The 26821-nt window shown below is 36.9% G+C and overlaps 1 protein-coding gene across 3 annotated transcripts; it reads right to left on the bottom strand.

Moving 5' to 3' along the window:
* Window positions 1-2930: 2930 nt before the first annotated feature.
* NEDD1 (neural precursor cell expressed, developmentally down-regulated 1) lies at window positions 2931-26821 on the bottom strand. 3 transcript variants are annotated; one of them, XM_017804479.1, is made up of 15 exons: window positions 26697-26821; window positions 25551-25697; window positions 23562-23656; window positions 22061-22177; window positions 20769-20909; window positions 15761-15990; window positions 14547-14748; window positions 13434-13620; window positions 10514-10645; window positions 10288-10335; window positions 9661-9884; window positions 8791-8935; window positions 8326-8482; window positions 5958-6024; window positions 2931-5264 (listed from the first exon to the last, which is right to left on the bottom strand). In XM_017804479.1, the coding sequence occupies exons 2-15, from the start codon at window positions 25684-25686 to the stop codon at window positions 5160-5162; spliced, it is 1986 nt and encodes a 661-aa protein (XP_017659968.1). In that variant the 5' UTR covers window positions 25687-25697; window positions 26697-26821; the 3' UTR covers window positions 2931-5159. The 3 variants fall into 3 exon arrangements, with proteins under 3 accessions (XP_017659968.1, XP_017659969.1, XP_017659970.1); XM_017804480.1 differs by having other exon boundaries at window positions 25551-25694; XM_017804481.1 differs by lacking the exon at window positions 26697-26821 and adding an exon at window positions 26515-26524 and having other exon boundaries at window positions 25551-25694.

The following is a 26821-nucleotide window of genomic DNA, read 5'->3' as shown; positions in this document are numbered from 1 at the left end:
AGTATTTTGACTCGTAAGGAAGTTCAGTGATGAGAACTCGAACAGCACAAACCCAGAACTGCTTGAGTTTAGATGCTATGAAATTAGGGGGACAATTCCCTCTACTTAGCCCAAAGCTTTCAAAAAATGATTAATTGGGTTTGTTCCCCTAATTTTTGATTGGCCAATCTAAGACCTTATGAAAATATGAAGAATTGGTATTCAGAAAACCCAGTTCACTCTCTGCTACTTGATAATTATAAAAAATATCCCCAGCTGGACACCTCTGGGTATTCAGTCATTCTGGTAAGTAGTGTTATAGTAATGCAACTGAGCACTAGTATTTATTTATAGTACTAATTTTTTAAAATTAATTCTGAAACACTTCTGTCCTGTGTTAGTTAATATGTGTTTTTATAACAAGGAAAGGCACTTGTATGTAAATAACCTGTATAGGAAATTGTGTTCTTTTCTCATGTGTCCTTTTCACTGTGTAATTTCTTTCCTTCTCCATTACTTAGATGACAACTAGGGATAAAAAGAATAAATCAGAATTACCATTCTTGCAAAATAATAGGCTGAAAAAACATTGTCTCTCAGTGATTTCCATATAGAGACAGAACTTTGTAGTGTAAGAAATTGGAAAGGAACCACAATAACTTTCAATTACACGTGCCTTGCTATTTTTAGCTAGAATGAGAGGACAAATGGTGAATTCAGGAGAGAGAGAGCCCAAGGCACGAGCATTTGTAGTGCAACTCATACATGTTAGAACTAAAGGAGAAAAACATTCTGCTAACAAGAACAACAGAAGTTTCTACTGCTAGAACAGATCTCACATGATCCTTAGAGGTATAATGACCTCCCCAGAGATAAAATGATAGTTTTAAACTCCTTCCAAAGTCAGTTGCTGCTACAGCTAGGCCAGTGGCTACATGGGAAAGCAGGCAGTACAGAGCTGGGCAGTTGTTTCAGAGAACTCCTGTAGTACATGATGGAGAGTGGATGGCTTAGGACATTCATCAGCCAATTTCAGAGCTCCAAGCCAGACACTCACAAAATTCTAACAGTTCAGCATCAGAAAATATGTGCATTACTGTTCATATTGCACCAGCATTTGGAGACCAGAACTGGTTCAAAATGGGCATAGTCTAAAATAAACATGGCAGTTACTGCTCTACCAAACACTTTCAGTCATGATACAGTTTGTCCAGCAGAGAGAACGATGCTTTCTACTTGAGTTTAGGTCTGAATGTTTTAAGTACCAATGAGGCTAAGGAATAAATATCAGCAGTCTACACTTCTCTTTCCTCCACTTTTAGTCAGACATTGTCTATATCCAGGTGAAAAGAGAGAAACCTGGAACTTTCTAGAGATTTTAGTAGAGGTTTCTAAGCTTGCTCTCAAAGTTTAGGTGCCTTCTGGACCAAGAATATTTCTTCTTGTGTCATTATCGCCATCTCATAAAGATACTCTTAAAAATCCACAGTTTATTATATGAACTGCCCCCAACATTTCCCTGTTTATTTTGAAAACATTAGATATGCATTCTAGCTAGAGTAGCTTTCCACACAAAGAAATGAAAACAACTCATATGAGATGTTTTAGTAAAAGTGGCTCTTTAGCAAAAAGTGTTATTGGCAACTTATGCAGTCAGCACACTTAGATGTGGCAGATCATTGTCCACATCAGAAGGATTGTGGGTCTTTGTCCCACAAATGTATCACTGCTTGGACTGCCAAAATTAGCTAAAAAGGATGTGGTTTCAATGACTTTTGAAATCATCGAGTATAATTCCACTGTTAAGTTTCCTTGTACCACGGTTGGGCCAGAGACAAATATGAAGTGCGCAGGTACTGTCTGTACTTCCTTGGCTACAGAGACATTCAGACTCACAGCTAATTTCACAGTTATCTTGAAAACACTTTAGAATTTTTTATTCTTGTTGCTCTAGCCTCATACCTTATCTTTGCCAGTGCCTGGCACAGGAAGCTTAAGGAGAGTATGAGATTTTTTTCTTGTTTGTTCTTTGAGAATTTGTTAATCAGCGTCTCCCAGATGCACCACAAGTTACATGAAAATGGCTGTACTCAGCCAAACCAGAAGGCACAGCTCTTGACACGCACCAATAATGACCACACAGACACAAGTGCACTGGTGGGCAAGCACAGACACAGCACCTGTCAGTCTTAAACATTCAACAGCATCAGATCTGTTACCGTTATATACAAATAATCTGCAACCATTTTGTATTTTCAGTTTAAGTATCTAGGGTATCTCCTAGTAAGGAACTGTACAGTTTGGCAATGCAGTCTGTAAAGCATGTTCCTTCTTTCAGTATGCTGTGTTCCTCGTATAGGAGAAGCAGTGAGCAACTTCCAGATTCATCCTCATGGTGCTTATGAACAGTATGGCGTGCATATCAGGCACTGGTGGACTTTTGCCACAAAGTAAGGACATGCTGGCATCTTGCATTTTTATAAGAATAAATCAATTAGTCAAAATCAGTTTTCAAACCCTACATACCTTGAAACTGCAAATAAACCTCTCATCACAAAGTCAGTATGTGGACAAGAGAAGGAAACTAAAAAATGAAACATCTATAAGTTAAACATGAGGAAGACGCAGGATTTCCAACTCACCTGGAGCTTAGGAGACAAGATTATTCTCCCTGCCCAAACATCTGCTTGAACATTATTTTTGGCTGAGAACTTGATCTCTCTGTTATGACTCTTAACAGTTTTCAGGTTGGAAGAAGAAACTCTACATCTGTCCTTTACTCCAAAAGCACGAGGTATTGTGAACATTTCTGTGAAAATGATCTGATGGTCTACATGAACCCACAGAGGCAGAAGAGAGATTACTCAAGAATTTTAGACAGACTGCACCTGCTGAGGCATAACAATTATAACACATATTATTCTCTTTAATAAGCAAGTCAACACAGCTTGTTTTTTCTTCAAAAAGGTTAAAACAAGCTTTATTTTAACATACAAATCAGATCATGTACAAGGCAAAAACATACCCCTATAGTGATAGGCATATTGGGTCTCCACACACCATGTGTAGCCACTTGTGCTATAGTAATCCTGAGATATGGAAAAAAGCCCTAAAAATCTTTTTTAAAAGGCAAAAATACCTCCTTTTAGTCACTCTTGCTATAATCACCTTCATTTGGGAATTAAGAAAAAAGATTATAGAGTTCTGAGTCAAGAAAACAAATAATCTACAAGCAAAATACCCAAGATTTGTCTAATTCCCTGCTGTCATCTGGGTACACTAGCAAGAGCACTTGGGGAACAAATCAAGAGACGCACATATGCAAGGTTACTTCTTTTAACACTGGAAAGCATGTCGAAGAATGCAAAAGATATTTTTGCTACCTTCAACTACTACTGTCTTCACAAACTGTTTGGTCTATGTGTCAAGTTTACACATCCTATTAACTTAATTCTCTACACTGTGTGTTAAGTTAGTAAAAACACCCCAACTATCTTTGTTTCCTTTCACTATGACGTTATACGTGATATAGAAATATCTTCAAAAGCTTATAAAAGCAGTAGAACTACAGACATTTAAAGTCATGTCTCTGACATTAAAGGCTACTTGAACACCTGCATTTTGCCAGAAGATTGTATTTGTCATTAACTGACATTAAAAAAAAGGAATTCTCTTTTTAAAGTAAAAGTTAAGGGAAAGTTATAGATAGGTTTGGGTTTTTTTTTAGTTTTCCAACATACAAAAATAAGTTACACTATATATTATGGCTTTCGTTATCTACTCATTTAGTAGAAGAGTGTTATCATGGATTTAAACACTAGATGTTGTAACTAATTAACTTCTTGTGTTCTTCAGACTTTCCTTCTTTGAGTTTTCAATTTGTGAAAAGAAACAACCAGATATTAGAGGGAAAATTAAAAATCCTCCCAAACAATTTAAATAGCAAGAAGCACTTGTAGGAGAAATCTTTCAGAGAATATTTTAATTTATTTTAAAATTTTCACTTCATTTTAAAGTAATTTAATATTGAAGTTTTAATTTCATCTTCTTGGCACAAATAAAGGCCAAGCCAAACATCCCACATACTTCAACAGTCAGGACTTCATACTGAGTCTCATTTCAGAAATGTTTACACACCAGTATGATACTATTATGCTACTGAAGTAATCATCTGCGTTTCATGTTTGTTATGTTAACCATACAAGATAATAGTTAAATTTGGTATGCAGCTATCTTAAAAAGGCTACAATAATGCTAAGTCAAGAAGATTCAAAACTACAACACAACTGCTCAATATTAAGTGTTGTTCACTACAAATAGGGAGGGGAGGGTAGGCACAAGATGCCCGAGTCAAAGACTGGAAAGACCTTGTTTACACATTGCCGTATTATTAATGGCTGTGCATACTTACATTTTGAAGTCTAAAGCTGAATTCGAATTGGACAAGCTATGAAAATATTCAAATACATGTAAATAAAAAGAATTCTATTTCATAAGTAAAGTAGTAAAAAAAAAAACCAAACTTGCGCAGTTGAAGTAGCATTTGCAACAACAAAGTTTACAGCAGACAAACATAAATTTCAGACTTACAAATTCAATAAGGAAGATCGTGGCACCAAATCTGAGAATATTTTCAAGCTCTCAACTCAGGACAGAAGAGTTGCCAGTTGAATAAATTTGACTACTTTCCAGCTCCTTGTAAACAAGGCTCCATGTGGAGCAAAAGAGGAGCTTTCTCTCCTCTTTTGCATAAAGAGAAGTATCCGAAAGGCAAGCTGCAGTGATTGTTTCTGACAGCAGTAGAATAAAAAAGCAGATAGAAAAGTAAGTATATAAAAATGTTCTTACAGAAAAGAGATCTGTCCTGGTTTGATTTTGTTTATGAAAAGGCACTTCACATATTGCTAAAACTCAGATAACATACTTGTCCTTTCAGTTTTTCTGTTAGAAGGCTGTATTTCAAGGTGGTTAGCATGAGTATGCAAATGTTCTTTATACAGTGTCTATCTGTTACAAATTTTATAATTACATATAGTATCTTACACCAATTAGTTAGAAGAACAGATTCATGTTCAAAATAATAGCAGGTCTTGAAACAATACTTCAGTGATGATGGACGATCTGTCATAAGCAACACACCACCTGTAGTGAGTTCATGCTAATAAAATTAGCAATATGAATCAGAAGTGAGTCCTCAGTCTTTTGTTTTCCTCTCGTAGTCTCTCAATCTCAGCTACTAAGCTTTCATTTACAGAGTACCTTTCAAGTAAAGCGTGCATTTCATTCTAGAGAAAAGAAAAAAGTCCCAGTCAGTAGTAATAAAGTTAACAATTCCAGTTTTATCCTATCCATTTTCATATCTCTTTTGAAAATTAAATAATGTAGATAATTCTGGTTTTAAAAACTTTTGATAAGAAAAGTAAGGGGGTTTTTATGCTGACAGTATTTTGATCATTAATACATTAGTGAATATTTTATCAAAGGATATTTTGCAGACCTTCAGGAAGAGAATCTAATAATTCAGATTCCATTAAAATACTCAGTACCCAGACAAGGTCTTTTTAATGCAGATCAAAAGAACAAAGATTCATAAAAAGGTGAAGCTAAAGAATACAGAACAGTTCGGTATGTATACAGTACCTACAAGTAAAGCTTTCTATTTGAATTCCATCTATCTCCTCCTTACCTCAGCCCTTGGCTCTTTCCAAAGGACAGCTGAATTTGTTTCCCTTTTGCTTTTTTTATAACTCTTGAAGTATGGAATTCATACTTAGCCAATGCATATGTTCCCTTTATTTAGCAAGCATAAAACAAGTTAACAGATTCCCATTCATACTTTCCCCCTCCTTCACATCAAATCCTCACTTTTTTGGTCTCAATAAGCAAAATAGATTTTCAGTTTTGAGAGAAGATGGCATGCCTTTGTATTACCAAAATGGAAAACTGAATGTATTTCCCATCATGGTCTTTGTACATACCAACTGCATATGGAATTGTTTGATCATCTCCACTTGCAAATTCACAATATCTCGATGGCATGCTTCTCTGGGGGAAGAATTGCAAAAGGACAATGCACAGATTTATTTAGGAAGCAGTCTTTCTCTCCAATCCTCAGCACCAAAAACTCCACAATTCCTCACTTCATAGCATCATGAAACAAGAGTCTAAAAACACTTCAATCATGCAACATAATCCTCTACAGCTTATTTTCTTGAATAATTTTGTTATGACATTGATTTTCATAAGTACCATTTTTTTCAGCATACAAAAAGATGTAGGATCTTTGCTGTTTAGAAACCAGTATATATATACATGGTAATACCAAGATTGTTTTTTCACTTGCAAGCTGTAAGCTTCTCTCCTTTTTATGATTCAAAGCTGATTTTCAATCCCTAGGTCACAAGCACCACAGAGAAAGATATTTATCTGTATTTGAAGATACAGCTTTTCAGTATGGGAGTTTCAACACTTTTGTAAGACGGCCCAAAACATCAATTGTGATAAGTGATACATACATTATTCTCAAGCCCACAGAATGCTCCAGGTTCATCTACATAAAAAGTAGTGGCAGTGCTGTCTGTGAAGTGACATGAATTTGTTAATTCATGGACAGCCATTCCACATTACAAAAACCAGGCTTTAAAATAGCCTCTACCCACTACATTAATACGAGAGTTCCAGATGCTGAGGAAGAACAAGCACAGCTCACAGAAAAGCAAGAAAGCTCACAAGCCCTTCCTGAACAGCGTATCACAGTACAATCACCTGAGACTGAATACTGTGCTATGGATACCAGTGGCCTGAGATAGTAACGCGTTTCTTAAGTAGACACAAACAGATCTTATTTCGTTCTCCTTTCCTCAAACACAGACCAAACCCACTTCCTCTTTCCACAGGTTATTGTGCTACAGAACTCCTACTGGAGGCAATCTTCTTTGAGTGTATCAAGTACAGATGCCAGCTGGCAGCTTAGAAATTCAAAGATGTAGGTTATCTCCCAAAGACAGGAATATCGACAAACAAACAGCTTTTTGGAACTAAATGAATTATATATCCCGCCTGGTCCTTTTCTAAAGGTCCACTTTTTTTTTTTCCCCATTACTAGAAGAGGAATGAATTTCAGGCAAGAAAGATAAAAATCCTTTCCTCAGATTCCATGGGCTAAAAGGTAGTTACATCAATAAGAACCTTGCGATGGCTCCTTCCCTCTTAGTGACCCCATTACAAACAATCTTTTACCTTCAGTTTGAATATATCTACAACTTACAACTGGGAAAAGGGCCAGCAAAGCCTTCCAGGCACTCCAGGATGTATAGGTCAAAAGAGAAACACAGTATTTAAGGCTCCAGATCTCAGATATTGGAAGTAAAAGACTGGCATCCCTTCCAATTCTGGGATGCCTGAAGAGAGACTTTAAAAAAACCACATCTGCAATATACAGACTGCATTTTAAGTCACGTGAAGTTACAGGTTTTAATCAGATGTGTGATTATTGCCAAAAAATCCCAAGAGACTTCTACTATACTATATTTATGCAAAGACATTTATAACCTTCAGTGTATTTTTTCTGTTGGCAGATACAGAACAGCCATAGCACTTGGACCTACTAGGCTAGTACTGCATTGCTTTTTGTCTTCAAGACAGCAGAATTACCCCTGCCCAGCAACCCTTTTCCTCTCCATCACCTCCATCAACACACTTCATCTTAAACACGGGTTGGGAAGTGATCTTAACTGCTCCACCTTCTTCAAACTCCACTCTCAATAGAACCATGCTAATTTGTCTTCTTTCATGACCATTGGAATGATGGTTAGATACCCACAAACTCAGTGATCTGACACCAGCCATCATGTACAGCATGGACATTGTTTTAACGAGGAGCTTCACCAGTAGAAATACACACTCGCTATTTTACCTTACATATGCCATGCTAATGACAATCAAAGACAACACAAATCAACCATCTAAATCAAACTCTCCACAGTGTCAACTTGAAGAGCAATTTCTCCTGCTGGAATGGGGAGACGAGCAGGAAGGGAATGAAATCAGCACAAAGCTTCAAGAAAAACAGGAAGGACCTCATTATGCAGATTAAATTTACCATCCGAGAAATGTTCAAGCACTCATTCTGAAAACACGTTATCAAAGTCATTCACTGGCAGCCCTCAGAGACATCAGTGTAATTAGTCATCAGAGCTATTAAAAACTAAGTTTCATACCTAGATTTCCAAAAATAGGGCTATAAATTTTCTAATCCAAGTAGAAATTCGTTGAAGCATATGCTAAAACATCTTACTAAGAAAACACGTCATTGAAAACAACAATATTCTGCCTGAATACCAGTACCTGAAGTCATCCATTGTTTCTTGTATCATATTCTGAATGAAGTTTATTTGCATTGATGTCAGAGGTGCATTTGGTCTGCTACTCCCAATGGTTTCTACTATTTTTTCTGACAATGAACTTGCAACTCCAGCAGTGACAGGTGATGTTATCTTTGGACCTTTACAATTAAAAATAAATTAATTAAACAAATAATTATTTTTTTAAAATATCAGTATAATGGAGTACAAGAGGTTTTTTTATTTGTCTTGAGGCTTGTCAGTATTTTACCTCAAATATTACTTAGTTTAAAAAACAGATTTAGAATGAATCTTTTCAGAGGCAACTAGGGACATTCTAGGAGGACTAGCTGGATTTAAAGAAGAATCAAGAGCAGATGTTCTTTTTTAATGTTAAGTTCATTTTATCTGATTTCATATCAGTTTACAATCAACCACACCTAGAACTGGGCCAAAATTATCAACTTACTTGTTGAGGTAGTACCATTTACTGGTAGATCACATGCAGGATGGGCCTGAATATTCTTCATTAGTCTCTCATTTGTATCAAGAGTGGATGGTGGTGGAGAACTTAAAGTTATAGATTCTATGCTTGATGAGCTTGGTTTTGAAACCTGACAATAAAAATAGGGGTTTTTTTATAAAAAAAGATGAAATCTACATACTACAATTGTCTAATTGCACTTGAAGACTAAGTTTACAGGAATGCACTTTCAAACATTTTTGCTTTTTGGAATCTGCTCAGAAATATATGCTTTTCATTTCCTAGCAAGATATTGAAAAATTGCTAAAACATTCAAAATTGCCTCAAGTGCACACACAGAACTGAGTGCAAAAGGCAATGGCCTCTTAATTTTCACATCCAACATTTTGTGACGAAATTACAGCATCATTCCCAGCAAACTCAACTTCTGAAAAGCAATACAAAAGCAGCTAAGGTCTCCACATAGGCATATCAAAGATATCTCAAGTAGGAAAAAGAGAGAGATGAAGAATAGGGAAAGAAGATGGTGCAATTTATCTAATAAACAACAAACAATTATACTGGTGCAACCATCTAGTGATCCTTCTTGATTTTCTAGAAAAATCAGAATACTTCTCAGGCTACACCCATTTTGTTTCATGTGAACTTATGTAACCAGAGCTTATTTAAGAGAAACATCCATTTCTCTTCCATTGCTGAAGGCCAAGGTACTTAAAGTGTGCAAGGTTTTACAGATTTGTGTCAATAGTGCGAACAGAGTTGCAAAATAAGATTAGATGGGGCATTATTAAGGATTTTTCTTCAAGTAGTAGTATTCTGCCAAGATTCTAACAAGATCACTCATAACAAGAATACCTGCTTTAAGACTTCTTTAGTTTCTTGTTTTCCAAGACTTATTTTCTTAATGTCAGTCTCTGGATGTTCTTCTTCTTCTTTAATTGGAGACCCCACAAGTGCATTTATTGGGCTAGATTGTACCCCTTGTGCACTACTGCCCACTGGGCTTCTTTTTACTTGAAAGGCAGCAGGGAGCTGTGGGAGAAAATCCAAACCCGCAAGGTAGGACTGAAAATCCAGACCTAAAACGAAAGATGAATAAACAAACACACACCAAATCTATCCCACAATTAAAATGCCTGCACACCCATACAAAGCCAATTAAAAAAAAAAAAGCACCCCACAAAAACTAAATCCTTAAATCTAATTTATGCTGACATCATCCTTATCAAAGTAAAAACACAAAAAGCCTCTATGTATCACTATAAATTGCATAAGGAAAATAAAATAATCACTTTAGGACCATACTCTTGATTTCCTGTTGCCATGTTCTATCTTAGCACTTCAGTGTGTCAGACAATTTCCAGCAAAGTTCATTTGTTTCAGTGTCTGTTTTTTTCATGTGTTTGTTTTCAATGGTATGACAAAATTAGCACGTGAGAACTAGTATAGACCTGCAGAGGCCTGTCACTGGCATATGCTTACCATTTCCTTTTCCTTGAAGATCTTCAGTCCCTTTATTTGTAATAATATCTGCAAAATACCAGAACATAGACAAATGAAGTATTTATTTGCGTCATTAAATCAAGTTCATAATCAAAGACTAATTAACATATCAAGTAGGTATCATGGTCAATAGCACACAAATGCCATAATGTCACACTACGTGCAGACGAACGATGCTTTACAAATTTCAGTATTAGCAACTTACCATCTCTGACCGGAGAAAACATATCTCCTAAACTACCTCGGCCCAAATGATCAAAACTATTTAATTCGGCACTTTTCCCATGATCTGTTTCTTTAGATGGAATGACATCCAAGCTGCAACTATGGGGTAAACCTTAAAAGAACAAAAACATTCAATTAGTAATTGAAGTTTTCCAAAAATAATATACATTATGCCTAAACAATCTCATGCAAGCATGATACCTGGTAAGTCCAGTAAGCACTTTAGAACCATCTACAGATGCCAGCCAGAGGGTCAGTTTAACTCCTTCATTGGGCTGTTGGCAAAGGTGGATGTAACTAAAAGCTAAGGTACTTACTAACAGAAATACGATACAGTCGGAACTAGTAACTGCACCTTCTGCTAAGAAGGTAACCACATTCAGATGATCAAAATTGAAATTTGCTTTGCAACAAGAGAAATTTGCTCCACTAGGGTCAGTAAGTATTCTAAGGGAAATTCTGTGTCACATCTCTTTTAAAGCTTACCTAATGTTAATGCTTATTCCTAACATTAGGAAATAAAATTGGAGTTACAGCTGCAGGCAAAAATAAAAAAAAATAATAATTAAACAAACAAACAAACAAACAAACAAACAAACAAACAAACAAACAAAACAAACAAAAAAAAAACCAAAAAAAAAACCAAAAAAAAAACCAAAAAAAAAACCAAAAAAAAAACCAACAACTTGTTCCTAGACCTTTCACCACTCTACCAGGGAAAAAAAAAGTTAGCTTTTGTATGCATGGTACCAAGGACAGTTGTCTGAAGAAGTCCCCTCTAAAAAAACCCCCAGTAAATATTCAAACTACTGGTTTTAGAGATGTGAATTGAACTGCTCAGCCAGCCATCTAAATAACTTTCACAATTTAGTATGTTTGGAAACCACATCAGGACTGCAAGCAAGCCATTACTCTGTCCTTACTATACTGCTAACTCGAGAAGTGTCTAGATTTTGAATTTAAGAACTAGGCACAGAGCATTAGTGCTCTGCAATATATAAATAAATCTTTTATAAATGAATCACCTGTACATACAAAAACTTTACTTTGGATCTACTTTAATTTAAGAAAACTCCCACCAAACGAACAAGGTAAAAACCCCACCACTGGTTATGAAACCTTTAAGTACTTCTCTATGTGGGATTACTTGAACAAGTAATTCAAACGTGACTGTGTGGATGCCTGCAATTAATCATGTCCAAGTATCTACATTAACTGGAACTTGAGTCAGGTTCAAGATTTCACTTTTAAATGTATTAATATATCACATCTTCCAGTCCTTCAGACGTGTCAGTTGTGGCACGTACATAGGATTGCACTTGCTAGTGAAGTAAATACTTGGCACACAGAGTCCTGCTAGAAGTACAGTATCAAACTGTGCCAGAATCTAGAGGATCTATGTAGGAAAAAGCACAATGTAAAATAGGGCAAAAAAGTCTTCTCTGCATTTTTACCTGTTCCCAGGAATCTAAATGTAGTAAGTACCTGAACTGGAGAACAGTTGCTAAATAGAAGGTTATGGGAAGCCAGCTCAAAGTACATCCAAATTTCTCATCATATTCTGACAACTTATACTTTTGGATTCAAAAATACCTGTGATAGAAAGCCTCAATTTTGTTTAAATAGGCTATCAGAGCACTTTACTGAATGCCCCATATTTCTCCAAAGATAAATCCCATAATCAGGGTCTAGAAGAATTTCCAGAGTACAAATGCAGTTTGTGGTCTCTCATCCATTCCCACTTTTAAGTTTAAAGACCTGTCTCCTGGAGTATTCAGAGGTCTTTACTCCTGAAGTGAACACTCAGTTTAAGGACAACTATTTGTATTACTTGGCAAGCCTTTATTTTCTTAAAACATCTATTTATTACGCATGGTCCTGTTTAAGGGGTAACAACCATCTTCAAATAAAGATAACAAATCATATATTTTAACTGCAATAAAATGTTCCACACCCTCAGTAATGTTGATTAGCAACACTTCTTGCATACACAGGAAGCCTTCTACTTCACCTGATACTTCACTGCACACCCAAGGGAGGTCATTAATACACTGCAGTGGTTTATTGCTTAATTACTGTTGCTAAATGTATTTCTCCTTATTTAAAAAGGGAGGGGGAAAGTGCTGTTGCTTTTAAATAGATTGAGGATTTTTTCAAGAAGCAAACTAACAGTGCTACTGATTTGATCATATTTTCAGAAGTCTTGAATTAAATAAAATTTAAGAGTACATTTCACACAGTGGCAGAATTTTGGAATGCTTAAAATTCTTGCAAAGAACTTGTTAATTTCAGAAGCATAAATAGCAAGTACTGTTATACAACTAATCATACTTGTAACTATATTTAACCTCTGTCCTACCACGTGATACTGGAATCATGCCTCTCACAAAAATACAGTTCAGTTCTCACTTGGGTTTTTTGACTAGGTTTTTTTTCCTGTGTTTTGTTTGGTTGGTTTTTTTAGATAAGGTCTGTTTATTTATTTCTATTTATTAATAGAATTACAAACCATTAGCTCTGCATTCCATGCAGACATTGCATCAGAAACTGCATTACATACATAAGGATATTCTACAGGAAGCCAGAACAAGATTGTCCCACAGTATCACCATGACTTTCTCCTTCAAAGTGTAAATACATACTTCTACTTCAAGTCCAGAATTTAAGACTTCACATGTTCTAAGCTTATAGTAGGATCCGGTTCACTTCCTACAGTCTTATAGTACGTGTAATGCAGTAGGAGAAAAGAAGGTGCAGATGTGCATGCACATACACACAGTACTCCACACAATGCCCTTCCCTCAGAGAAAATTTGTACTGTAACAGTCAAAACATGAAATATTCCTTCCATCTTCCACATTATGCCAAATATTATTGCAAGAGTAGGAAGAAGACCCTACCTGTTTTCTCCTGAAGAATCTCTCCTCCCTTATTCTCATTTGGCAACATAAGATGAGAGGAAACTGTTGCTGATGTCTGAGAGGCAATGTTTTTGATGCCAGTATTTTGAATTCCTCCAAGACTACTACCAGCTTTGACTTCTACTCTTTTGGATACAGGTTTATTTGAAGAACCTGTAAGGTTAGACTGAAGAAAAAAACCAGACCATATTAAGAGAAGTTATTATTCCCTCAGCTAAAGATAAATATATTAGCCAATATACTTTCTGTTTCAAAACACTTAAAAAATTCAGTTCAAGTTGCAAAGGTTGCCTAGGAGATATGCCTTTACAAATATGAAAAAGGTATCTTAATTTAACTTCAAAGAACATGGGAAACATCCGTATTAGTATAAAAATGGCAACAGAACTTAAGGTAACAATGGAGTGACCTGGCACAAGCCAATTTTTTTCCTGGGTTTAGACATAGGAAAAATAAGAGATTACATTATTAGTGACTCCAAATTTTACAGGAATAGTCAACGACTAGCAGGAAGTGTGCTAGAGGAGGAGGAGTAAAGTCTCAGAGTGGTAAAGAATCCACTTCAAAGGTTCCCTCAGTCTCCACTAAATGAAAGCATGGGATTTCTGGACACAGTAGAGCCTAATTAAGTCTTGGAAGAACCTCTTAAGCCTTCTCTGTTATTTAACTTCTCCACTGCTTTTATACATGCCTGCAAAAGACCATATATAGGACCATACAAAATACCTCAAAATGAGCAGCTCTGTTTCTTCCCCTTAAGTGGAAGGGCCATTACAGAACTTTCTGCTACTGCCTAAAACTGAACCTGAGGTGCCACAAACTGATCTACAATGGCAGCATATCCATACCAGGAAATTTAAGACTACTCATTTCTACACTGAGGGAGGAGTGGGGGGAATTCCACATTAAAAACCACTAAAACAGCACTTAGGACTGAGCAGTTTATAATTTCTATGTTGGCATGATCCAATTTTGTTGGCATCTGTAACGCTTAGAAAGTGAAAGCTAACTTTTTTTTTTTTAGAACTTAAACTTATGCTTTGCTTTCACCAATCTGCATATTGAACAATAAAAAAGAAAGCTTTCTTTTACCTTGAAAGAAGTGCTACTGAACTGAAGACGTATGCATTTCACACAGCCTTTGTGAGCAATAACTGTTTTCACTGGTGATGTCAGTTGTCTTAAGTCATACTGGCAGATTTTTCCCCGGGAACATCCTATAGCCAAAGTAGTACCATCAGGCATAAAGTCTACTGTTGTCAGAGGAAAATCAGCTACTATTGTTGTCAGTAACCTTCAAATAGGAGAAAGGACAGGATAAAGAAGCTTTTAGAATTCAAAAGTTAGACTTTTATACACAGAGTATCTAAAATATATATATATATATATATGAAAGCTTTCATAATTCAGCTACAGGTCACTAGTTCCACTTCTCCAGTGCCAAGTAAATTCAGTGACACATCTTATGAAACAGTGGATTAGGTTTATACTAAGAATTCATGCTTAACAACAAAAAACCTGCATATGACTCAAAAGATTTCAGGAGGACTGGATCACATCACCTTCCTAATAGCAGTTCTCACACCAACATTTTTTACTGGTATCATCATTTCCAGCTGCAATCATACTAACATACATCCTCTAGCTTTCCAAGTGTATCAACACTAATCTTCCCACAACTCTAGGAAGAACTTCAGGTCCTAGTTTGCATCCTTCTACTACACCCCCCCAAAATACAGACTCCTGCTGTTATTCAGCCAGAGGAAAAGCACAACTCACACTAGAACCAAGGTCCCATGAAACTACTTGCCATCCTACCCTCTTACTACACAGTACCATCACCTGTGTCCCATACTTCCTGCTTTTTCAGCCAATGCTCTCCCATATTTAAGGCTCGCTATCTCAGTAGTTCTGTGCACCACAGTTATGTCTTGTATATTGAACTGGAAAAGCAGGCAAGCTAAGCTCAGGTGGCTGAAGGTCCTCACAGGCTGTACTGCCCCTCAGAGAAGTTAATTGCTCTGTATCAACAGGAAAAGCCCATAAGCACTTGCAAGTGGTCACTCACATGTAGCACCTCAATTAGTTCCCACATACCTTTTTTTTTACTAGTGTTTGCTTGGTTTTTAACTACAAAAGCAAAATGGACTATGGGACAGATTCCCCAGTGGTGATATGCCAATCACTTCAACCATTCTGAATGTGGGCTGAATTAATTATGTGATGTCATAGCTAAGCATGCTTTTTCAGTTTTTAAAAGAATCCTTATTTGGGTTTTATAATTCAAAGGTCTTTGATATACTCACTTTTTACTTAAAGTGTCATAGAGAATAACTCTTTTATCCAAACCTACAGTTACAAGTAGCAGCTTATTGACTGGAGAAAAGCAGATTTCTGAGGCTGGTGCTTTATGAGTATTTTCAAAATTATGATATGGGTTCTGGCTATTTACATCCCACAGAGTTACATTCCCACTGTCAGAAACGCTGCCCAGCAAGGATTTCTTAAAGGATGAATATTTCAAGTGTCGAATAGGCTGTAAAACAGACATAAAAAACGAATTTTAATACCAATATCAAACACCATATTATTCTACAAAGGCTTCCACTCTGAAATATAAATAGTAAAACCCAGAAAATTCATTTTGCACTACAATGCCATTTTCGCTATCAGGGGGCAGACTTTTTTTTTACCATTACGGGGTATCACATGAGCTGATTAGCAAAATGAAGGATAAGAAAAAAAACTTCTAGAAAAGTTTCTTAATTTTTCAGCAAGTCATACAGGAAAAACCACGCCACATCTAAAATTAAAGGAGCAAAAAGGTACATTATTTCACCAACTGGTCTCCTGCCAAAAATGTTAAACTTAAACTCCCCTTCACTGATTTTAAGCACTTGGATAGAAGCCAATTTGATAAGACACACAGACTCCAGAGTTAAGCAAGTATGTAGGTCCTGCAGAAGAACAGACTTCATCCTGTGGACTAGGACCAGAGAAGAGGATAATATACATGGTTTATCACATGCAGCCTTGCTGTCGCAGAATCACGTAACACAGGAACTTAACTACCTTTCAGAAACAGGTATTTTGTTTCCACTACATTGCTTCAAAACCTCACTGTTCTAAAACTAAATTACATTACTCAATTTCCTGATTAATTTTACCTATGACCCATCTGCACCAATTCACTCCTGTGGTCATAGTGCCCTTACACTTAAACTGATGTCCTAACTCCCCAGTACCGCTTTCCCATTTTAAGGAACAGCAACCTTACCTTCATTCAGGCTTTATTTTGCTATAAACAGTAAGTCACAGAGTCTCCCAAGACTGGTTTTCCACTACTATCACAGTATGTTTGCAACTCTCCCAGTTTGACTCTTCCTTGAATATGGACAACTAAAATCTTATATGATCCTCAAAATATTTTGCAAAGGCAAAATGCACTTCCTCCATTTTGTACTGTAAATACTCACTATGAAATATCCTAGACTGCATTGGGTTGCTTATTGTCATTTTATATCAAGAAATCCAAGTCCTTCTTTCCCTTGGGAATTTTCAAATCCTAGTCTAGTAAGAAAAGCCTCAGTTGTAACCTAAGTCTGGTACCTTGATTTCTACTCTGTCATAGTTGTTCCCATGTCTATTGTTTCGATCATTTTTGGATACTGACACATCCCCTCTTATTGGCAATACCTTCTAACTGTGTTTCAGCACAGCTCTACTTAGAATCACAGAATCGTTATGGTTGGAAAAGATCTCAAAGATCATCGAGTCTGACCATCAACCCACACTGGCCACATTCACCACCAAGCTATGTCCCTAAGCGCCCTACCTACACATTTTTGAATGCTTCCAGGGATGATTCCACCACTTCCCTGGGCAGCCTGTTCTGATGTCTGACTACCCTTTTAGAGAAGAATTTTTTCCTAATATTCAATCTAAACTTCTCCTGGTGCAACTTGAGGCTGTTTTCTCTTGTCCTATTGCTTGTTACCTGCAAGAAGAGACCAACCCCAACCTTGCTACTACCTTTTTTCAGGTAGTTGTAAAGAGTGATAAGATTCCCCCATTTTTCCAGGCTAAACAACCCCAGCTCCCTCAGCTGCTCCTCATCAGACTTGTACTCCAGACTTTTCACCAGCTTTGTTGATCTCACTTCTACTATGATAAGCATTACTGAAAATATTAAACAAGATTAGATGCTCAAAGATAATGTTTGTTTGGTTTATCAGTATAACCAATTTCTTACCCATCTTCTCTAATATTGTCTCACAAGGCAGTGAATCAAGTACTTAATTCAAGCCAATAACAGCTGTTACTATTTTATTTGCCTGAAAATGCTCTCAAAAAGCTATTGTATTATTCTAGCATAGACCACACCACAATACTGGCTTTTATCCTATTACTCTCTTTAACTTCATTTAATGGAGATATGTGCTGGTTCATATGCCTCCAGCATCATTTCCAGAACTTGTATTGCACGTCTCACTGGAAGCCTAATTGCTTCAAACTGCTTTAAAGAAGTGGCACCTTCAACTGCATATTCAAATAGGATTAAATATGACTGTTCATCATTATTATGGTCCTCTATTGGACACAGTGGAGATATCTTTATCATAATTTTTCAGGGTTTTATATTGAAAAAATATTGAGCGATTCAGGAATAACAGCTTCTATTACATACATGATCTACATGGGAAACATTCCTGTCCCTCACAGTTCTCTGCCATTTTCTTTTCTCCTTTATCCTTTTAATTTCACAGGTCTGGACAAGTTCTCCATTTTCTTTCACATGAATACATTCCCCATATTACCACTGCTCCCCATTTTTAGCTTTAAAAGCTGAAGACAATTTCACTTATATGGAGTGGCCAGAACCCATCACACTTCTTTACAAATCAGCCAGCTGTTCAAACAGCTAAACTAAATCCTGTTGCTAGGAGAATAGCACCAGGCAGCAAAGACTTGAACAAACATTATGTTTTGAAACAAACCTTAATTCATCCTCACAACAGCAAGCAGATAAGAATCTGGTAGTCTAAATGAATGCCAACAGCAAAGACAAATTATGGGATCTGCAAACAACTGTGTGCAAGAACTCAATTCTAATAAAGCACACAGGTGTTTCTAAATTAAAATCAATTAACAGAATATAGGCCAATACTCCTATGAAGAGAAAATTGTTTAAAGTCACAGAAAGCACTGCAACCTTGGGCTATTCTACTACTTGTAGAATCTACACAATACCAGAAATTAACTGGCAAGGAAACTACATTTCATCATGTTGAATCAAACACAGGCAAGCTAAAATTTATAAGGTTAGTTTGACTTCACATTCCCCAACTCTAAAAAAAGTTACTAGGGAGTGGTGACCCCTCCTAAGCCAGACAGCTAGTGCCAGGATCAAACAGGATAATACACTGTTTATCTATTCAAGCTTACTCTTAAAGAAAACGGGCCCCTAAGCTATAAATCAAGTAAAGGCTTTTTAAATTTAACAGAATTATACAAGTCTTCAGATATTTGCTTCACTGCACAATTAATCCTGCAATTCTCTACAAGTACCAATTAAAACCCAAAACAATAATAAAGCTATTTCTGCACATAAAAGTAAAGATCATTTTTAGGATCGAAGATAAGCTGATAACTTGAGATATCCAACTGGCCAACTCATTGCAAAGTTATAGCTCAATTCCATTTTAAATTAAGGCTGTAATCAAATAACTGCCCTCCTTAAGAAAATGTTATAGACCCTTTAGAATGTGAACAGGAGCTCTGTGTTTGCAATTACTTCAACACTTCAAATAGCTTTATCCATCCTAAAGGTCACTCAGCTTTGCAGTAGGCCTTTTGATTTCATCTGACAAAATAGTTATTCATGGCATATCACTCACTCTTAATCACTTTTTGGTGGAAAGAATTGAATACATCAAACAAGTTGATGCAAATCGTCCTCACAAGAATTTCCTATTAACTAGCAGCATAGTCCCCACTCTGAATATTTACCTGAGCTGCACAACCCAGCCATGGACTTCCCTGTAGCTCCTGCCTCACATCCACATTCTTCCTAAGATCGTAACAATCAAATCAGAAAAATGAACTGACTACATAGATGGATTTTTAAGCTCAAACCAAGTATGAAGTACAATTTTGCTTCAATATAAGTATGAGACTGGTGATAGATCAAAGACACTGCAGCACCTAGGAGCAGAGATACTTTGAATTTAACAGAGATTTTTCAACAGAAAGTATACCATAATTCCCAAGATGCTATGAGGTTGTAAAGGACTTTTCACCAAGTTATATTGTTGGTGCTAGACAGGAGAAAAATTTAACTTGACACCATCTGCAATCTAGGACTGAAAAAGTTGTTGTACTAACAGAAAAGGAATAAGTCACAACTTCAGTATTCTTTGCAACATTAAAGACCAGGTTTAGGACCAAAGCAATGGTTCTGCATCCCCTAGGCAGCTCCTACCTCTGTAGAAATGATTCAGTAAAAAATGAAAGAATGCCTAAAACACAAACACATGGCTGTCTGTAAGACAACACTCACACCAAGACCACACACTGTAATTTCCAGTGGGACAACACAGCTCATTTACTACTGCAAATGCTCTCATATCAAAGGTATTGGCTTGTGATGCCCACCAATTCTTTTAATATCTTTTGAGTCTGCCAAAAGGAACTGCAGTGCCTACCAAGGTCCTCTAAGTAGTACACATGCTTTGTGTTATTTCGCACAGTCTTCCTTCAAACTAGTTCTCTCAAATATTACCTAAACACCTAAGTAGTAAGATAAAATCTCATCACTTTTCTCTTTGAGCAGCTGTGCAAGTTTAATCTCCAGATTAGATAAACTTATTATTTCCAAATAACAGGCTTATATTCACCCTTACTGTACAGATGGCTTTCAGTAAGTAACTCAGAACCCAGGCTACATGGTCTTTGTCCTTTGCAGCAATAATTGAGTCATCCATTGAAATCCTGCTTTGGTTTGTGGAGCCAACTGTGTTTTGATCAGCTCTAAGATCTAGAAGTTTGTTCTTGAGGAACCAGTGTCCATCAAGTAAAATTTGCTGTAACCTTTATAGAAGCAAAGGTATTTGAGAAATTTGTATTTCAATGCTACCTATTATTTAAGGCTAGAATGCACACAATAGTCTGCTTTTTCCTTTCCTTAAGGGCACTCTTAAAAATTAAAATGAAACAGAATAACAAAACTTAAAAGCTGTTGATACATACTTTCAATTTCTAAAGACTGTCAATTAAAGCTTGGTACCTGAAAGGAACTTAATAAGGATAGCCTACCTGTCGGGTGCCATAACCAAAGGGAGTACTTGATAAATTGGTGGTAACACTGTGTAGGATAATTTCACCACTCAAAGATCCGGAAGCAATGTAGCCATCATTCCAATTATATGCAATGCATGTGACTTCATCTTTATGATCCTGTAGGGAAGGGAGGTTAGAGGGAGAGAGTTAACGATATTCTTCCTAATTTATGCTTTTGCAGGAAAACTTGAGCTTGATGGGTTTTTTCCTGACCATCTGTAACACTTAAAAATATTATTTAAGAGTTATTATGGAATATCACAGAAAACAGCAGCAGAACATGCTGAAGATCAGTCATAATACTTTAACCACGTCTGATTTTTGAAGATGGTTTTAATAAATTAGTAATGATGATGGTGTAATTATATACAATGTTTCAATAAGACAACCAACAGCTATATCTACCACAGGTGTTATCAATGTTATTTTAAAAGTAAAGTCTCCCAGAAACCAGATGTTTGAATACGCTTTCTGTTAATCTGATGTACTACTGCCAACTTCCCCTTCTGTCACTTTTAGCATTAACACATATACTTAACAACTAGCTTTTCAGTATAGTCATTTGCAATGATATTGTGTATGAATATATAAGGGAAGATAATCGAGTACTTCTAACCCAAAACTTAGGAATAGATATTTAAAGTATTGTACTATCTACTTAGCAGTTTTGTTTCAAACTCTAACTCTGGAAGTCTAAGAAAAAAGAATAAATCAAAGCTTAAGTTTTATAGCCTCTTAAGTCAGGGGTGCTAAACGAGAGCAAATCATCTACTGAAGGCATTTGGGAAAGATATTAGACCATCCTATGTTTTGTGCATCATACAGAGTTTTTAGAGAATTCATACTGGATCAGTTAAAAGACAACTATCTCCCAGTTTTGCATAACACTAGTTCTACTACAGTATTCCACAAATACAAGTCTCTTCTCACATGACATATCAGAAGGAGCAATTATCTGGAATGCATCCCTTGAAAAAAAGCCCAATCAGAGAATATCAATAAAAATTTGCAAAATTAGAAGTCCATTCTGAAAATTTAAACATGCATTATTATAGAATTGTACTTTGAAGGCATTGAGTTATGCATGCTTGTTAAATTTGCTGTTTACAGCACATAAAGAACACAAACTTGAACAAGACACAGGTGTGTGCTAGCTCCTGTCTGTGACCTTGATCCTACAGATACCTGACAAAGCAAGTGTATTTTTTACAGCTGGCAGCAAAACCTGGAAGACTAGAAAACTACAGTTGTTCCTCAGCCAAACTTACCTTAAGGCTGCGATAAATCCTTCTGGATTTCAAATCCCAGATATTGACTGTGCTATCAAGGCCTCCACTCACAATATATGAAGAACTAGAATTCAAGCTCACACACGTCTGTTTTGCCTGATGGACAAGGGGGAGAAATGTTAAAGATAATTAAGGGATTTATTCAAATCTACTTAAAAGTACATTGATGTGTTTTTGTTTTCATCAGCACAAACAGTCCCACTGACAGACAGAACTATTAGTAATCTACAGTCATTTCCCATAAAAAGGCATTTAAAATCCAATCCAGTTTGGACATATATTTAATATACCTTACGATCTAAATATATTAAGTAATAAACTCTCAAATGTTCACATTTTCCCATTCCCATTTCAAATTTTTTTAGCAACTTTTCCTTCAATATGTGTTTTCCCTTTAAACTATAGCTCTGCAAAGTATAATCACAGTCTTCTATTCAGTACTGAGTTTATAAAAAGAAAAAATCCTAAGTTAAGGTAAAAAGCTCCTTAGAAGAAAATCAAAAAGTTGTCTAAGTCACATACTTCACATTCCCCAAACATTACAGAGAATATTATAGCGGCAGACCTCGTAATTCGGTTAAGCGATTCTTTTTAAAATAATCACTGAAGTACTATCTTTTGAAAAAAATGTCAATCTTAATGATAGACCTACATCGAGGACAAATTATTATTCAGTTCTATCCTGTTGAAAATTCACTTTTAAGTTCTCAATATTTGAGTGAAGAAAAAACAAGTCCATCTAATTATTGACACGGTAAAATTGGAAGGGATTGCATTAGTTATAGATCAGATTCAGTGAAATCTCCAGGAAAAACACTCTGCCTTTGAAAGCGTTTGCCTCAGCACCCTAAAAGCAAGATTTGAACAACTTTACAGAAAATTTCCCAGTCCAAATTAGCATTAGAACAGCTGTCCAAGCAGAATGATTAGAATGGTTTAGAACACTAACAAGTCATTCAAGTGACCACGTCAAGAGAGTCTTCTAAAACAAAGTCCAGCTTCTTGAAGTTCATGGTACCACATTTCCATTTAACAGGAAAAAGAAGCTTTGACTGTAACAGAAATTCTCCTGTTTCTTACAATTCCAGAAGATGGCATGTGTACACTCCAAGAACAACCTCTATATAGATTCTTATGTTTTTCAGTGTACAATTCACAGACATGCACGATACTGACAATTCAAGTTGGAAAATGAAGTTTGAACTTGAGCCCTGTTCCATCCCCTACACATCAAATCACATTTGAACCACCAACTGCCTCAGGTTATCAGTATTACTGCATTTGTATTTTTTTATTGTATTTCTTATTTTTATTCCCCCCCTTTATATGTGTTTAACAATACACGAGCAAATGTTTTTACATACATGTCATAAGTCATACTAAAATTAAATTGATCCCAATAAGCAGAACAGATTTGAGACACACAGGATACAAGGTGAAGTGGGGGAAAAAACAGGGAAAAGCATTTACTCATACTTACTCCTTCAGCTATTTCAAAGAGTGGAACAGGTTTGCTTTTACAGCTTGAAACAACTATTTTATCACCAGCAGCAGAAGCAGTGGCCAGGTATCTGTCTTTGTCACAAGTTAAGAACAATAACTGTAGGATACTAGTGATTAATAAAAGCAACAGAAAGTTTCCCTTACTGAACAGAAGACAGATTGTCTAAACAGCCTAAAGCACTGTACCTTGAAGAGACCTAGAAATAGAAACATAAGGCTATTTTCCAAGCTTTCATTAAGAAGCTCTTGAATTAACTACAGCCCTTACTTTCCAATACAAGGTAGAACAATTTCTTTCAGAGAGAAGATGAGAAATATCTGGCAGATATTATTTAAGAGCTCTTTACCACTAAGGCAGCTTATCCAGTCTACAATTCTGTTTCACCACCACCCCATTGTAAGAACCCCATTTATCACTACAGTTCAAACAAATGTCTGATGCTGTTAGCAGACTATGGATTTAAAGAATGGTTCTGTTCATGACACATGTTAAACTACTTGACCACACAGTTTCTAGAGCACAATGAGCACTTGCAAATTTGTCCCCCTCTGTACTTAAAAAAGAACACCAAAAGCCCAAAAAGAAACTTTTTGTGAAACCAAGTACCCTAAAGTAATAAGAAAAATATTCCATATAGAGCTGCAGGGAAGGAAGACTGCCTCTGCACTCCCACCAAATAAACCAAGTAATCATTTAGATCAGTGTCCTCTATATCTTCAGGCCAATGTCCATTGTGCTTTTATATTTGCTTATTTAAGAATAATACAGGTTAATTGGCTGGCTTTAACAGAAGAGAACCAGTAGGCAGAGTAGTGCTTGCTATTCCTTTCATTATTTTAAGGCACTTTTTTAGCATACAGAACTATGCAGAACCAAAACTAATGCTTTATCCCTAACAAATTAACAAGTAAATAGAGCAAGATACTTCATTGTTTCAGTTTTGGGAGATGAAGAGGAAGCATGACAAGACAAGACCCGTAGCTAATGTTTATTAAACACATGTAAGTGTGTATACGTATACACGAAAATATTTCATCTATGCTTCAATTTCTCTGCAAGCTCCATAGCTAAAACATTCATTTGTGTTCTGATTGTTTAAACTTTTCATATATTCACTTATTTGCAGACTTAGAGGACAGACATTCAGAACTTGCAGGACAATTGCTATGTACCAGCATACTGTCCTTCTTTCACATCAAGCTGAGGCACCACCACTTTTTCCCGTGACTGCCATACAAGCTGTTCACTTGGCAGCACACTAAAACTTCTCATATATTCACTTGGCACCTCATATCATTATCCTAGAACAGGCTTCCAAGTCAGAGGTGAAAGATCTAAATGGGTCAGATCCATTTTGATGCATAAATCACCACCGTCCTACAGATGTTTCCTACATAACCAACAAATTTGTACTTCCTCTCTACATGCTACCAACAATGCAAAGAAAACCAGTAGCTACAGGGTAAGTGGTATCAAAGACTATCAGAATCAATGAGAAGCTGTTTCAGGAAAAAAAAAAAATCTTTGATTACAACTCTTCTCTACACTATGTATAGAATTCTACTACACCAGAAATTGCTTTGTTCCACCTTGCCAGTAAATTAAGCATTGCTTTGAAAGTGAGTATCATAATCAACTGAAGAAACAAATGAGTAAGCTTTACAGTTGGCAGGCAATTCAGGCATATCATAATCATTAAAAAAGTTTTTGCCTCCTAAAGGATGAGAAACTTCTACAGAATCATTTACCACTGTGAGTTAATTCCCTTCAACACAGAGAACCACAAAATTTTCTTCACAATACATACAAGTCTTTTTACACAACACTTCAAAAAGGCATCAGGCCTGTGTTCTATAAACACCTTAGTAAAAGAAACAAAAATGTCAGAACCAAAACAACAAAAACCCAAACCAAAACCAAAACAAAAACCTCACCCACAAAACTGGCTGAAACTGTAAAGGATACTATTGCTGGCCCAGCATAGTGAGCTGACTGGATGCGAAGGTGTATGTGGGTTGAACTGCTCCACCACAGTCAGCGATGAGGAATCCCATATTTTAATGTCATCTCCTGCTGATGCAAAACGTATGCTTTCTTGCATGGTTGCACCTGCTTTTGCAGAAATAAATAAGAAAAGTGAAAATACATGTAGTAAAAATATGTAACAGGCAACCTCACAAGTTATAAGTAACTTCATCTGCACCATTTAAGATTGTTTTCTTGATAACTGTGACATCTGTTTGGAGAGTTACACAATGAGTACTGTTCAGCTGCACGTATTAGTGAAAGCAGCAGTAACTCCGCATTTTTGTTACTTGAATTCTTGCAGGAAATGTGTACTTTCCTTTTCACAAAGCCATCCCCTCTATGGCATCAAGAGACTAAAATGAAGCTTTTATCTCCACAGTTTACAGCTGCCTGCCACGAAACCGTGAGTACTCCAAGGACCCATTTCCCACCAGTAGATGGGGATATACAAACCAGAATTAAAATGTTGCAGGGCAAGGCTGGAAGTTTAGACCTAAAGGACTCACTTCAGCGTTCATGCCACCACCCAAAAGGAGACATAGGAGAATCCTTTAAACTAAACCTCTGACAGTAGAATACGAGTGACAACCTTTCATCGCAGCTTACAAAACATCAAGAAACAAACAGGCCAAGAACAACGCACAGCTACTTGTCCTAAGTGACACCGTTTTAAGAGCTAAAGCCAATCTAACCGATTCCTAGTTTGTAACGTTTATTCTCCGTGTTTTACTCCAGGTAATTGTAAACTGCCAGCAAATAAGGACTCAAAATGTCAGCCTTCCCTTCAGCTGAAAGCACAGCCAAAGTTTCCGGGACATTTCCGCACAGCTTTAGGCCATTCATTCTCACTGCCGCCAGTAGTAAGGCTGACAAGACCAGTCACGAAACTCAAGGTCCACACCCGCCTTCGCTCGGCATCAGCCCGCGGGGCTGCTCCTCCCGCCGCACAAGGAGCTCCTCTCCCGCTCCTCACTCCAGGCCCGGAGGCCGCAGCAGGAGCCGCTCCGCGCTCCCGCGCCCCGCAGCCCCGGCCTCGGCCTCGGCCCCGGCCCCCTCCCGCGCTTTCCCCGCAGTGCTGCGCACCTGGCCGGGCGGGCACCGGGCCGAGCTCCCGCTGCTTTCCCCGCCGGCCCGGCCCAGCGCCGCTTCAGGGACCAGGACAAGGGCCGGGACAGGGCCTGGCACCGCCCCGACCGGGCCCGGCTTCC

This window comes from Lepidothrix coronata, unplaced genomic scaffold (genome assembly GCF_001604755.1).
Source record: "Lepidothrix coronata isolate B3197 unplaced genomic scaffold, Lepidothrix_coronata-1.0 Scaffold9, whole genome shotgun sequence".
Taxonomy (NCBI): Eukaryota; Metazoa; Chordata; class Aves; order Passeriformes; family Pipridae; genus Lepidothrix; species Lepidothrix coronata.
Note: the sequence above shows the minus strand (reverse complement) of the source record. Positions and strands in the feature narration are given on the sequence as shown.